This window comes from Podarcis vaucheri (genome assembly GCF_965113315.1).
Source record: "Podarcis vaucheri genome assembly, chromosome: 11".
In the NCBI taxonomy this organism is placed as follows: domain Eukaryota; kingdom Metazoa; phylum Chordata; class Lepidosauria; order Squamata; family Lacertidae; genus Podarcis; species Podarcis vaucheri.
The window spans coordinates 45,534,066-45,547,444 of record NC_138749.1 but is presented as its reverse complement, the minus strand read 5'-3'; the positions used below and the strand labels follow the sequence as shown (position 1 = coordinate 45,547,444).

Genomic DNA, 13,379 nt, shown 5'->3' with positions numbered 1-13,379 from the left:
CTTAAGCAACGAAGCATCCTCCAGTGTAATTCTGTAAAAGAACAAGCTAGATGGTTTATGTATCCCCGAATATGTTTCGAAGCGTGCACAATTTCTTTTCACTTAAGCATTTCTTGGTTTTAACTTCCATTGCACATAACAAGACTCAAATCTGTTTTAAATTCACACATTTAGGAAGTCCCAGCCTAGCGGGGGACGGCAGGGAGACTTGGAAGTGATATTCAAGTTTCCTGACATGAAATAATCTTAGGAACACATGGTGCTGAAGGCAGCACTGAACGCTACATTCACTGAGTTTCAGAAATGATATGATAGCAATTACAGCTCCACTATAGGGATGAATGGCGCCAGACAATAACATTTGGGGTGATACCCAACATTAGCCATACTCAATGAGTAGGCCTGATGGAATGAAGTCCACTGACAATCAGTGGGGCTACTTGTGAGTATGACTGGATATCACCCATAATTCCAAAGGTGTTCCCCACAAAAAAGGAGTAACTGCTGAAACAGCAAAGCTAACAGTTAATAATAATAATAATAATAATAATTTTATTTATATCCTGCCCTTCTCAGCCAGAACCAGGCTCAGGGTGGCTAACATCAATATATATAATACATTAAGACATAAAATTCAGCAATCGACTGAAATACAGCTTATAATCGGATTAAAATCAAAATAAGGTCAGATGGCTACCTGCAAATAAAGTAAGAGAACTTAATGATGACTGTTTTATGGAAAAATGGAAGCTTTCTTTGGACTATTTAAAGAAATATAATATGATGAATTTGCAAACAGGATTTGAACTATGAGCAACAGAAATAGAGAGTATCATATTAGGGTTATGGTATAAAATAGAGAAGATAGGGTACAGCAAATAGATAGAATGAAAAAACACCATGGAAAATGGGACGGGCAGCTCATAAAAGAAAAAAATAATTATGTATTGGAATTATATGTGAAATTTGTGGAAATTTAATAAAATAAATTAATATCTATATCTATCTATCTATCTATAGGAGTAGTGGAAATTATATGTTGCCCATGTGCAAAAGAGGCTTAAATTTTGCAAATTCTGGAAACGGTGGAAGTGGATGTGGGCGACTTCCCACCCAACCACAGTGGGCACAATTTCAATATGAGAATCTCAAAATAGCCGCCATGCTTGCTGCGTTTACAACTCATGGCTTGCCTCCTTACCGCAGCACATTTAGTCATTGAAACTTTATATCCCAATTAGCAGTTTCCTCTTCATCCCTTCCAATGATCACATCATATTTCTTTTGCCGAGCCTTGCTCCCATTTCCATCTATGCCAACATTTGTGTGTGTGTGTGTGTGTTCGGGGGGGGGGGGAGAGAGAGAGACTGCGTTATTGCATTGCCATCTGGTCCACATTATATTAGAAAACAAGAAGACGATGACAGATTCCCGCTGAGGAAACCACACTGCACTCTCGGTTTCCCATTCACTGCAGCCACTGGGTTGCTGCAGCTCTGAAGACTATTAAAAAGTTCGCTTTTTAAGTAAATGGTGTGGGTTTTTGACAACAGGCGCCTTTTGGCAAGACGTTTTGCTGGCAGGTTTTGCGCTTTGTGCTAAAGGTGATCAAAAACATCCTGCCAGGATGGAACATAGAGAAGCAACATCCAGTGGCCATCATGGTCCTGAAATTCAAATTCAGTTGTATCCCTAATTTCCATAGAATAGCCTTCCCCAAGGTGGTGCCCTCCAAATGTTTTGGTGCACAGTTGCTATCTGGGGGAAACCAGATTGGTGAAGCCTCCCATGGATGAACCCTATTTTCTGCCTCTAAAGAATCACCCTTCTTGCTTTGACATTTTTGAAGACACAGACAACCTGCAACCCAAATGCTGCAGAGTTCTCACCTAAGCAAGAGTGGATCATTTCTGGGCAGGTCATCCCACACATCTACACCATTTTACAGAAATCTGTAAGTCAGGAGTGGACAGAAGGAATGGGATAATTTTTGGTAGATCTCTGGGTGATTAGCAGTAGATTGGCAACAGTTTCTAACTCCTGTTTAACAAGAGGAACAACAAAACAACAAAAGTTAGGACACCACTTGAAGGCTCCAAAATGACCTCAATCAGGTTCCTGAAGAGAAGAAAGCTTGGTGCAATCAGGAGTGAACTTTGGTGTTCAGTTCTTGTTCTGAAAACAGATCACTAGATTCGGGATGTGTTCACAGGTACACTGTTCTTTCAGGCTAACTGTGACTCTGCTTGCAATGCACGCTAAGCCAAGCCTTGGCTTATAGTAAGAGCATCCAAACTACAGGAGAAGAGCTCTCAGACCCACTGGTTGCTCCCTGCGTCCTTTCTGCTGTTGTACCATGCTGAGCTAAATCAAGGTTTGGATTAGCATGTCACCCAGCCTTGTTAAGCTCTCTCCTCCCTAACTACAAGCTAAAACCAAGAACAAACCTCGGTTACAGCTTTAGGTTACTGAAGAGAGAGCTTAACCATGAATCCAGTTGGGACGACACACTAAGCCAAACTTGAGCATGTCGCTGCAGCAAAAAGGACCGGGGAGGAGGTCTCAGGCTGTATTTTGCTCTGGGCTCCAGGTAGTAGGTGTTAGGGTTCTATTATAAAGCAGAGAAGATCTGACAAGCCTGAAATCTGCCCACTGTAGGCTGTAAGAAGCTCAAATAACACTTAGTATTCTGTGGCTACACAGCATGCTCAATTCTCATTGGGATGCTTTATATAGAGCTTTTAGCTCTATACATATTGCATTCTTGTTTTTTTAAGGTATGTTGTACTTCAGCAAACCTCAAGGTTTTCCCTGGAGTGCTAAGACATACATGCACCGTTCAAACCATGCTCAGGGCAGCTTACAACATGAAATGAATTACATAATTACAAGCATAACAAAAGTAGTCATAAGCAATAAATAAAACACCAAGAAGTACGCAGCCAAATGGAACAATTTCCATACAGATCATAAGACTATCTAAAATAAAGTTGCAAAAAAATTACCGTATTTTTTGCTCTATAAGACTCACTTTTTCCCTCCTAAAAAGTAAGGGGAAATGTGTGTGCGTCTTATGGAGCGAATGCAGGCTGCGCAGCTATCCCAGAAGCCAGAACAGCAAGAGGGATCACTGCTTTCACTGCGCAGCGATCCCTCTTGCTCTTCTGGCTTCTGAGATTCAGAATATTTTTTTCCTTGTTTTTCTCCTCCAAAAACTAGGTGCATCTTGTGGTCTGGTGCGTCTTATAGAGCGAAAAATACGATAATAGCAATAATAGGAATCACAGCCCTCTAATAAGAAACCCTAAACAACACCCCAGCTCAAGAGTTTGTTTAACAGGCTCAGCTTTTGTAGCTGGAGTCAGTCAGGGCCTTGTCAGACCTGGTGGGAAAAGGCCTACAAGGCAGGGAGAAGGTCTTCCAGGACTCTCAGCCAAGATGTTGGCCTCATTTTGGCTCCCATTTCTTTCAGCACCCCTCAGCTTAGTTTGCTGTTAAGGAGTGGCATTGGAAATGCCTCTCCTAAACTTCTGAAAGTGAGCACACATGTGGCCCAAAGCAGTGGTGGAAGGGGAGGTGTGTCTTCATATAGAAAACATCAGTGGGTGGTTTTTGAGTTGCTGCTATCCCCGTTACAGGTATGGCCAGATCCACTGTGAGATTTAACAATCCAATAAACATTCTTAACTTGTAAAAGAAGGGAAGTGTTATGATCAGTTTACAGCTGCACACACACCCTGCTTCAATGTGCCTACATCACATAGGCTGTGGAGGAGGAAATTGATACAGCATATGGCAGGAATATGTAAAGTCTTCAGCATTATGTCATGGCCAGAAGGGGAGGCATCCCTGATGTGAGATGGTTATAAGACTACAAGGACGTCCCTATCTTCATCTGTGAAATGTTAAAGGGAGGCAGTAATGCCACAAAGACAGGCCTGTTTTTTTCTGTGCACCAACGAATGAACCGTAGCAAAGAATTTGACTCGGGGTCCAGACTTGCTTATCCCATCTAACCTACTCCAGAATCTATTTTTAGAGAGCACAGACACTAAGGCTTCCTTTGGTGTTTTGCCATCTCGAGCTGTGATTACAGACAAGACAAACTCAGGCTTGTAACATGTTGAGACTATTTTGGTCTCCCAGACTGCATGTGATAAAAAAGGGGGGGGGGGAGGAAGACAGCCTTTTTGTAAAGAACCACAATCATTGGAGCCTCTTTTCTACAGATGCATGCTAATGACTTCACTGTGGGAAGAGTCGCATGCTTTGCAGTGCATTTGATGGCATTTTCCGAGCAAAAATAGCCAGAGAAATTATACTAAGTTTAGCCACGGACAGAGCTGCCTAGTTGGGTGTTAAAATAAAAAAAATTCCTTCCTGTAGCACCTTAAAGACCAACTAAGTTAGTTCTTGGTATAAGCTTTCGTGTGCATGCACACTTCTTCAGTGTATCTGAAGAAGTGTGCATGCACACGAAAGCTTATACCAAGAACTAACTTAGTTGGTCTTTAAGGTGCTACAGGAAGGAATTTTTTTTATTTTGACTATGGCAGACCAACACGGCTACCCATCTGTAGTTGGGTGTTGTCCTTTATTGTTCGGCACCAGTTTATTCCCATGGGATTGATAACACTCGCTACTTAGAACCAACCTGTGCAGGCTTTTAGGGTTGTCGATCGGCTACACATACCACAGAAATCAACTCTGGAATTGTGCACAATTTGCAACAGAGCACAGTAAGTCCATAGGCAGAGGACGTTTCATCCCCTCGCCACAGTTGAGGGGGAAGGGGGCAGATCTGGGGGGCTTTGTCGTGGGGGCAGGGGTGCCATTGAGCAGCAAAATGTCTTGGGCCAGCCCTGGCACCGGGTCGCCACTTCATAGACTGCTTCAAAGGCTCCAAACACCCAGCTTGGGAACTTCAGAAACCAACTTCAGAAAACAGCCTTTTCAGGTGTAAGTGGGGTGTTTGTATAGCTTGAACATAATGGCCTGGGGTACAAATGGGGAAGGCCAGGAGGCCAAGATCAACCTGCAAGAAGTTCTCCACCCCTGGCATATACATTAAAGAGGAGAAAGAGGAATAGAATTTTTTCTGTAACCTTTTTTACATGCAGAGAAGTTTTGACATGAAAGCCCCATGAAACTAGCTCTCCCCCAGGTCTATTATGCAGTGGGAAATGGCCGTGAAGCAACTGAGGGCGTTAACATTTGCTTTCCAAGGGAGAAATTCTCCTTGCTGCTCATTCCTTATATGAAATTATTAATTGCTCGTCACAATGCAATCATTTCCATGCAAAACTAATTTCACAACTGGATTTTATAATTTCAGAAAGCATTTGAGTTCCTGCTATGAATGCAAATATACCATAAATGCATACACACTATTATTTAAAAAAGGACAGCAAATCTATCACAGCTGAGCAATAATTCTAGAGGACTGCTTATCAATGCTTTCCATGAGGCTCAATTTCTGCTGCCGTATTCTTTGGAGATAGTTTGCATGCAAACGACGTTAAAATACGATTGCAATTTATTCTACAAATGATCTGTATCTTCCATAAAGCCTTGTCATGCAGTAAAACCAGTCCCATTCGATCTCTGCTGCAATAATGGTACTTTTACATTTAACTATAATAACTTGGTATTGGGTTCAGATGGTCTGCAAAATTTGATAGGGATTCACCACTTTTAAAAGCAAGATTTCAGTATTTGGCTGTGATCTGACTTTTAGACCATAGATGAATACAAGGGGGAGGGAAACAGGTCTGGTTCCTCATTACATAAACCTGGTTCATCATCTATTCATCTTCAGAAAGCTCTGAAACAGTGTGACAGAGACCAAATGTGAGTCTCACCATAACAGAGATAACCTCCTGTGTGAGTACTGCATGTGAACACATCATCACTTAACAGCCCAGTTTGCACCATCCGCCCTATTTTTCAGCGGGAGAGAAATTGCATGTATCACATCTCTATATACATGTGCACTCAGAGGACCCAGACTGCAGGCTAGCTAAGGCTGAGAAAGAGGAACTTGTCTACTCCTTGGCCCCACAATTTTGGCAGCATCCCCAGTTAAATGTATAAAGCAGGGTATAATGTTTTTGCATTGGAGGAGACCGTACAGGAATAGTCCTTCACCTGTGTAGCATGACCTTGGTCCAGAAAGAGCTTCAAGGTTTTTCCCCCCTACATTTTTATTTGTTTCCCCCTTCATTTCCCCTTGCAAGTGTTGTTGTGTATGTGTGAGCAGGTCTAAAGGCTTTGGTGCACAGCAAGCTATACAACTGGGGGGAAAATATTTATTTCTGCATTTTTCCCCTTAATATTCTGTATGGTAGTTGGTGGGTACATTCAAATCATTTTTTTTTATTATTTTTTTTGTACGCTTAAAAGGATTAACTGTGCTAAAAATGCCAGCTGCTGCAGGGAGATTTCCTAGGAGCTGCAATATACCATAAAATGGCAAGGTTTCTGCAGAAGCAGGAAGGAAGATCTCTGGAAATAAAGATTGGCATGACTCTCTGCAAAGAGAGATACACATTGAGGATGTTTCATTTGCTTTTCAAATTTTGACTGGAAAATACCACTTGGAATGGGAATGAGGGTTGAGTTTTCTCAGTCTTCCTTAAGAGACCCAGACCAAAACGTACGTGAGTGCTCAACTAGATGTGATGCAGACAACCAACCCATAATAGGGGTTCCCCCCTCAAGAGCCAAAGAACGATATAACTCATTCGGGGCTTCTGCTCCAAATTCCATGTGCCGTATGGCAAACCGCTTTTGACCTATCTCAAAAATAGCCTCAGTTGGTCTTTGGGTTGTGACCAGTTACTGCAGGAGCACTCAATATTGGGACCATCCCAAGTCACTCATCGCCACATCTTTAAGAGTTGTTTTTAAAATGCAGGAGTTGTGTCTACAGCAGGGTTTCTCAAACTTGGGTCTCCAGCTGTTTTTGGACTACATTTCCCATCATCCCTGACCACTGGCCGTGCTACCTAGGGATGATGGGAGTTGTAGTCCAACAACAGCTGGAGACCCAAGTTAGGGAAACCCTGATCTAGAGAATGTCTTTAAATGGATTAACACTGACCGTAACCATTTCTCCCCCTGTGCTTCTCTGCTTACCTCTTTATGATATTTGTTGCAGGAGTGATTCGGGAGAGTTATCTCAAAGGGCACGACCAACTGGTGCCGGTCACCCTCCTGGCCATTGCAGTCATTCTTGCCTTTGTCATGGGGGCTGTCTTCTCGGGGATCATAGTGTACTGCATCTGCGACCATCGGCGCAGAGACGTGACCATCGTGCAGAGGAAGGAGAAGGAGCTGACCCAATCCCGCAGGGGCTCCATGAGCAGCGTCACCAAGCTCAGTGGCCTCTTTGGGGACACTCAGTCCAAAGAGCCAAAACCGGAAGCCATCCTCACCCCGCTGATGCACAACGGCAAGCTTGCTACGCCGGGCAGCACCGCCAAGATGCTCATCAAAGCCGACCAGCATCACTTGGACTTGGCCGCTCTACCAACTCCAGAGTCGACCCCGACGCTGCAGCAGAAGAGAAAGCCCAGCCGCGGCAGCAGAGACTGGGAGAGGAACCAGAACCTCATCAACGCCTGCACAAAAGACATCCCCCCTATGGCATCCCCCGTGATCCCCACGGACCTCCCTCTCAGGGCTTCTCCCAGCCACATCCCCAGCGTCGTCGTCCTGCCCATCTCTCAGCAAGGCTACCAGCACGAGTACGTCGACCAGCCCAAAATGAGCGACATGGCGCAGATGGCGATGGAGGACCAAAACGCCACCCTCGAGTACAAAACCATCAAGGAGCATCTCAGCGGCAAAAGCCCCAACCACGGGGTGAACCTGGTGGAGAACCTGGATAGCATGCCGCCCAAAGTACCCCAGAGGGAGGCCTCCCTGGGGCCTCCGGGGGCCTCCCTCGCCCAGGGCGGCCTGGGCAAACGACTGGAAATGCATTCTTCCGCTTATAACGTGGACTACAAGAGAAACTACGCCACGAACTCGCTTACGAGAAATCACCAGGCCTCCACCCTCAAAAGGAATAACACTAATTCTTCAAATTCTTCCCACCTCTCGAGAAATCAGAGCTTTGGCAGGGGGGACAACCCCCCTCCTGCCCCACAAAGGGTGGACTCTATACAGGTCCACGCCGCTCAGGGTCAGACCGTGACTGTATCTAGGCAGCCCAGCCTCACGACATACAACTCGCTGACAAGATCAGGGTTGAAACGCACACCGTCGTTAAAACCAGACGTACCCCCAAAGCCCTCCTTCTCCCCTCTTTCCGCGTCCATGAAGCCTAACGATGCATGTACATAATCACCGTGGGGTGGGGGGGAACAGCAGGTGACCAGAGTACGCCATTACAAAGGCAGTGTTTAGCAACGGCAATGCTCTTTTTCAACTGACCAGGAAGCTGCCTGACCCTGTGGATGCATTGCTCTCTGGGGAAAGTGGAATATTTTTTATTTTTTAAGGGAGGGGGGTAAGCAATCGGGTCATGCAATACATGGTTTGCAACTGTAGGACCCACCCCCACGATGCAACAGCTCTTTTACTCAAAAGACTAACCACAAAACATTGAGCCAAAAGCACACACGAGAATGATGACTGTGATAACTTCACTCGGAAACTGCACAAAGCGCAATTCCGGATCTGGGAACTTGAGTGCTTTGAAAGCAAAGACGGAAACGGGGAAAACGACAACCCCAAACAAAAGGAAAATGGAAAGGAAGGAAGGAATTCATTGATTAAGCTAACTCTTAACTGAACTGTGGCAGACATTTACTCTGTGCAGGTACTGTGAAATGCTCATCAGTGTTACAGCCATTTGGTTATAGCCGATTGCCATGTTGGGCAACCACTCTGTCCTAGGTTTCCACCCCTCTTCTCTTTTAATGAATAACATGTGACTGTTAACGCAAGTAACTCCTATTATTTATTGTTCATCCTTTTGTCTTTTTTTATTATTCCTAAGGAAATTACTTCTGCATATCATCATATGAGCAGCTCTCTCCAGAAGGAAAAAAAAGCAAAATACGTTGAAAATTATGCCTATTTAACGTGAAACCCATTAACTGGAGTAATTAAAACTCTTTTTATTTTTCCAATAAATTCACTGAGTTAAATAAGTTGAAGGTGGAATTTTGAACTTTTGTGTTTGGACTCTCTGATCTCTTTCTGGAAAACAAAAAAAGGGGAGTATTTATTTAAATGTCAGATAAGCTTGCCTTCCAGCCTCCGTGCCGGGCAGTAGTCAAAGAGAAACCACCCCGTTCCACAACAAGGTTCCTATCTTCCTACAGTAACTTCCTGCCGCAGCACTGAAAGCTGTCCTCCTTGGCCCCTCTGCTGTGAACATGGTTTTGTCAATAGCTCATCATTTCTGTGAAGGCACCAGCTTTGTTTTCTGCCATCCCATTTCACCCTTGCATGTGAAATGGCAGACAAAAATCCACAAACGCCATGGACTCATCCATATGCTGGCTTCTGCCGTGCATAGCTCACGGTCTTAACCGCACAAGGGCAGGGAGGGGAGAGTGTTGTTTGTTGGTGGAAAACACATCTGTGAATACCCTACTTTCTTCCACATGTAAATTTGTGCCTTACACCCTTCAGTTGTGTATCTTTGTGAGCTGTCGTGTGTGCCCCCTTTCCCTTTAGAATAAATCAGATATTTATTTATCTCCATCCTCAATTACTCCCCTGGAGAACATGCACGTTTCAAGGAAGAATATTGAGGTTACGGTAACAGCGACACTCCAGCTCATCAGAAGGCGAGGCAGTAACAGTGCACATCGCTTCAGTGTGACTTTTCTAGTTTTCGTTCTCAGACCACCCCTTGGGCAATGCTGGCAGTATCATCGCTGTACTGCGGGCAGCCTTTTCCTTCTATCCGAATCTTTTCATATCCCTTCTGCATAGTGATGTAGTCTTACTCACAAACCAGCAAAGAAGTCATTAGAGGACTGTCATCAAAAGTCTGATGTGTCAACTGAAGGCAAGCACGAGGTGCTGTCTGGCAAAGCAAAACAAAAACAGACACCCTCTCACAGCGTTTATGTACAGCACATAAAATGAAATGGAAATTAATATAAGCAGGCTGGCTCCTGCTGGTTCCCAATAACAGCTACAGTAATGCAAACCCAAAAGGATGCTGCATAAGCCCTTTTTTAATTTTAAAAAAAAGTGGAGGGGCTCCTACTTTGATTTAATTTGCTCCCATTTGTGGGGTTTGAAACGTGGGTGCACTGTGTGTGTGTGTGTGTGTGTGTGTGGTCTCACAATTTCTGGGTGGTTCATGCACAAGCATGTATTTTGTTTCTTAATAACTGTCAACATACTGTAGCAAAAAGTGGTGTGTGTGTGTGTGTGTGTGTGTGTGTGTGTGTGTTTTATATTGCCTGGATCGAATGTTTGAGAGGGAGGAGATAGTTATTTTGGTTTGGTTTTTTTCTTTTGCTTGGGGACGGACTTTTGTTTTTTAAAAAAGAGAAGGGTTTTTATACTTCACTTGGATTTATTTTGCTGGATTTGGGAAGGAGGGGGCGTTTTGCTTTTTAATGATAAAGAAAGGAAAACTTCTCAAGTTGGTTAGCACACAGGAGTCGTTTAGAGAGCCTGGATGATCGAAGCCAAAGTGTGTATACCAATGGTGCTTGCATACTCCCTGCTTTCAACTCTGCCTCTCTAACTAAACTGGTTCGTCTGCCATTCGTGAACTATGCTTACTGAAGTCAAAGCTGTGTTTCTTGTTGGGGTTTTCCGTTTGGCTTTGTTTCTTCATTTCTTCCTAAGCTGCAGGTGGCAGGGGACTCGTCAGCAAAGAAAAGGAGCAATGCACTCTTTTCCTCCCCAAGCTCAACCCTCTGGAGTTGCGAAGGGCACAGTGGCCCCCTCCCTGCCTCTTAACAAAGCATTCTGTCATGATGTAGAAATGAATAATCACTGCAGCTTTGTACAGAGATCTCTGCCTTTGTAATATACACCCTGACAAAGACTGGGTTAACCTTGAGGTGCCCATTTTGTACTTGAGTGTGGTGTTTTTTTCCTGTTCAGATCCTTCCCTTGCTCCCCCCCACCTGACACCTCTCCCCACCCCCATTTTGCGTGAAGAGGTTTTTAGACCTAAGTGTGCCTTTGCTTTCCACTCTTGCTTTCCACTGGTTAGACGCAACCAATTCGGACTCTCATTTGTTGTAAAGTTGTAAAATATTGTGATGTCACCAAACTTCCCTTCATCTCCACATTCCCTTAACATCCGATTCACGATTAAATGTATGTTGTTTTAAAAAAAAGGAAAGCAAAAAAATAAATAAAAATTAAGATTTTAAAAATAGAAAAAGGAAAAAATGACAAGGTAAGGGCGGGGGGGGGGGTAGTCTCTTGATGACATAAAGTAATAAAACCAGACTGTTCTACCTTCTATTTTGTCTCCTGGTTCTTCTTTCTTGATTAGTGCTAAATAATACAAAAATAGAAGAACAAACTGTTGTTGTTGTTGTTTAAGTGGATACCAAACAGAATATAATTGGTGGCTCTCTGGGTTGCAGAAGAGCAGCTTGCAGCATAATGCTTGGGTTTGCTACACTAGACAAAAAGTGGCTAGAACTAGATGCCAAGGTCGCACCACACACCTGCAGCTCCACAAGTCACAACCTCACGCTAGTCACAACCTCACGCAGCTGTACAAAATGCGAAGACTGCACTGATTAGATAGGCAGCATGGCAAGACCACGGTGGGCCAGCCAGGGGTGGAGGAAGGGGTGTGTGGTGGGGGTGGGCTACCCTGGATGTCACCACTGGGGGGGGCGACAAAAAGCTGGGTGACACTCACTGCGGGGCCTGTCCTGGGAGAGACACAGTGGCTCGGGCACATACAGGCTCTGCGCTGCCCAAACGATCCGCCCGCTGCCTCCCCCTCAGCTGTAGGGCGGCTGAGTCACAGGAGGCAGGCAGACTCTGGGGGCCCCACGGTGCGCGCTACCCCTGGGCGTGCCACCCTAGCTTCCTCCACCACTGGGGCCGGCAGTGGCATTAAGCAAAACCCTGCCTCTGTTGACATGAAATGGGATCACCATTTCCACCCTTCAGACCCAATGCACAGGAAACGCACTGAGACACATAGACTGGGCAACCACAGAACCGTGGGATTATAGAGTTGAAAGGGATCCCGAGGGTCATCTAGTCCACACGCCCCCTTGCAATGCAGGAATCTCAGCTCAAGCATCCTTGACAAGCGGCCACTGATAGAATTCGGAAGCACACAGCTGCCACCCCTGGCCAACCAGGGACCACATGTTCATGGGTCGCACTAAAAAACGGGCAGAGAAGAGGCACCTAAGCAAAGCATTTAGGCTACCAAATTACTTGTACCGATGCAAATGCTCTAGTGCAGTGTGGTCACCTTCTGCAAACATCCATAGGGCCAGTTGCCATTGTGGTGCATCCATGTTCTGGGAGGCTTTTCCAAACCCACAGATGCACCAACCGGCCTTGAAAGACGCAACTGGGAAAGTTTTGCAGGCTAGTAACTTTTGCAGACTTATTTGCAAGACTGATAAGAAAATAAATAAAAGCCATTGTGGTGGTGGTGAATGGAGGTTGTTTTACAAAATAAGGGACTCAACATTTTTCATAGGAACAGTAACAATGCATCAAAACTTACCCAATTAGACCAATCCTTAAATTAGTATGCCAAAAAGGTTCCCAAACCCTGCTACTAATCAGATATGGGGACATGCTATCCATGAATAAACAAAATTTCTAACTTCTTATCCGTTCCAGAAATGTGAACCACTTTTTAAATACCACATGAAGAACAGTGCTCTTATGATTTCATTTTGCTAGCCTGAGCCAAAGACCCAGAGAAGTACTCATGTTCACACACACACACACAGCGGGGGGGGGGAGTGTATGGAAGAACCCAGATTTCTAGATAAATCTGTAGAAGGAATGAGAAACCTCTGGCCCTCCAGATGTTATTGGACTATAATCCCCATCCCTTCTGACCACGGGTCATGCTGGTTGGGTCTGATGGGAGATGCAGAGTCCAACAACATGTAACAGACCACAGGTTCCCTAGCCTGGTAACTGCATCAACATTCTCTCCTGATAAAAAGTACACAACTGTTTTCTGGACTTGCTGTCGCTTTCCATTTTCAATGGCAGCTCTGCACAGAGCACAACTGTTCAAAACTCTCCCACCCCGCAAAGCTGCATATGCAGGTTCCCTTACTGAAATTGCATTCTGCATGAGCTCAATTGGCCAAAGGTTACATTTGGGGGAGGGGAGACCAAAAGTGGCATACAGTTCTGAAAGACCTACTTGGTTCATGGTTTTATTCTTT

The 13,379-nt window shown here is 44.7% G+C and overlaps 1 protein-coding gene across 7 annotated transcripts in view; it reads left to right on the top strand.

The window, feature by feature from the left end:
- SEMA6A (semaphorin 6A) overlaps window positions 1-11,455 on the top strand; it is a 183,339-nt gene extending 171,884 nt beyond the window's left edge. For all 7 annotated transcript variants that reach the window (XM_082191550.1, XM_082191552.1, XM_082191549.1 and 4 more), the window contains one exon: window positions 7,160-11,455. In XM_082191550.1, the coding sequence (XP_082047676.1) occupies window positions 7,160-8,349 (1,190 nt within the window). In that variant the 3' untranslated portion in view covers window positions 8,350-11,455. The remainder of the gene's footprint in view (window positions 1-7,159) is intronic.
- Window positions 11,456-13,379: the final 1,924 nt, after the last annotated feature.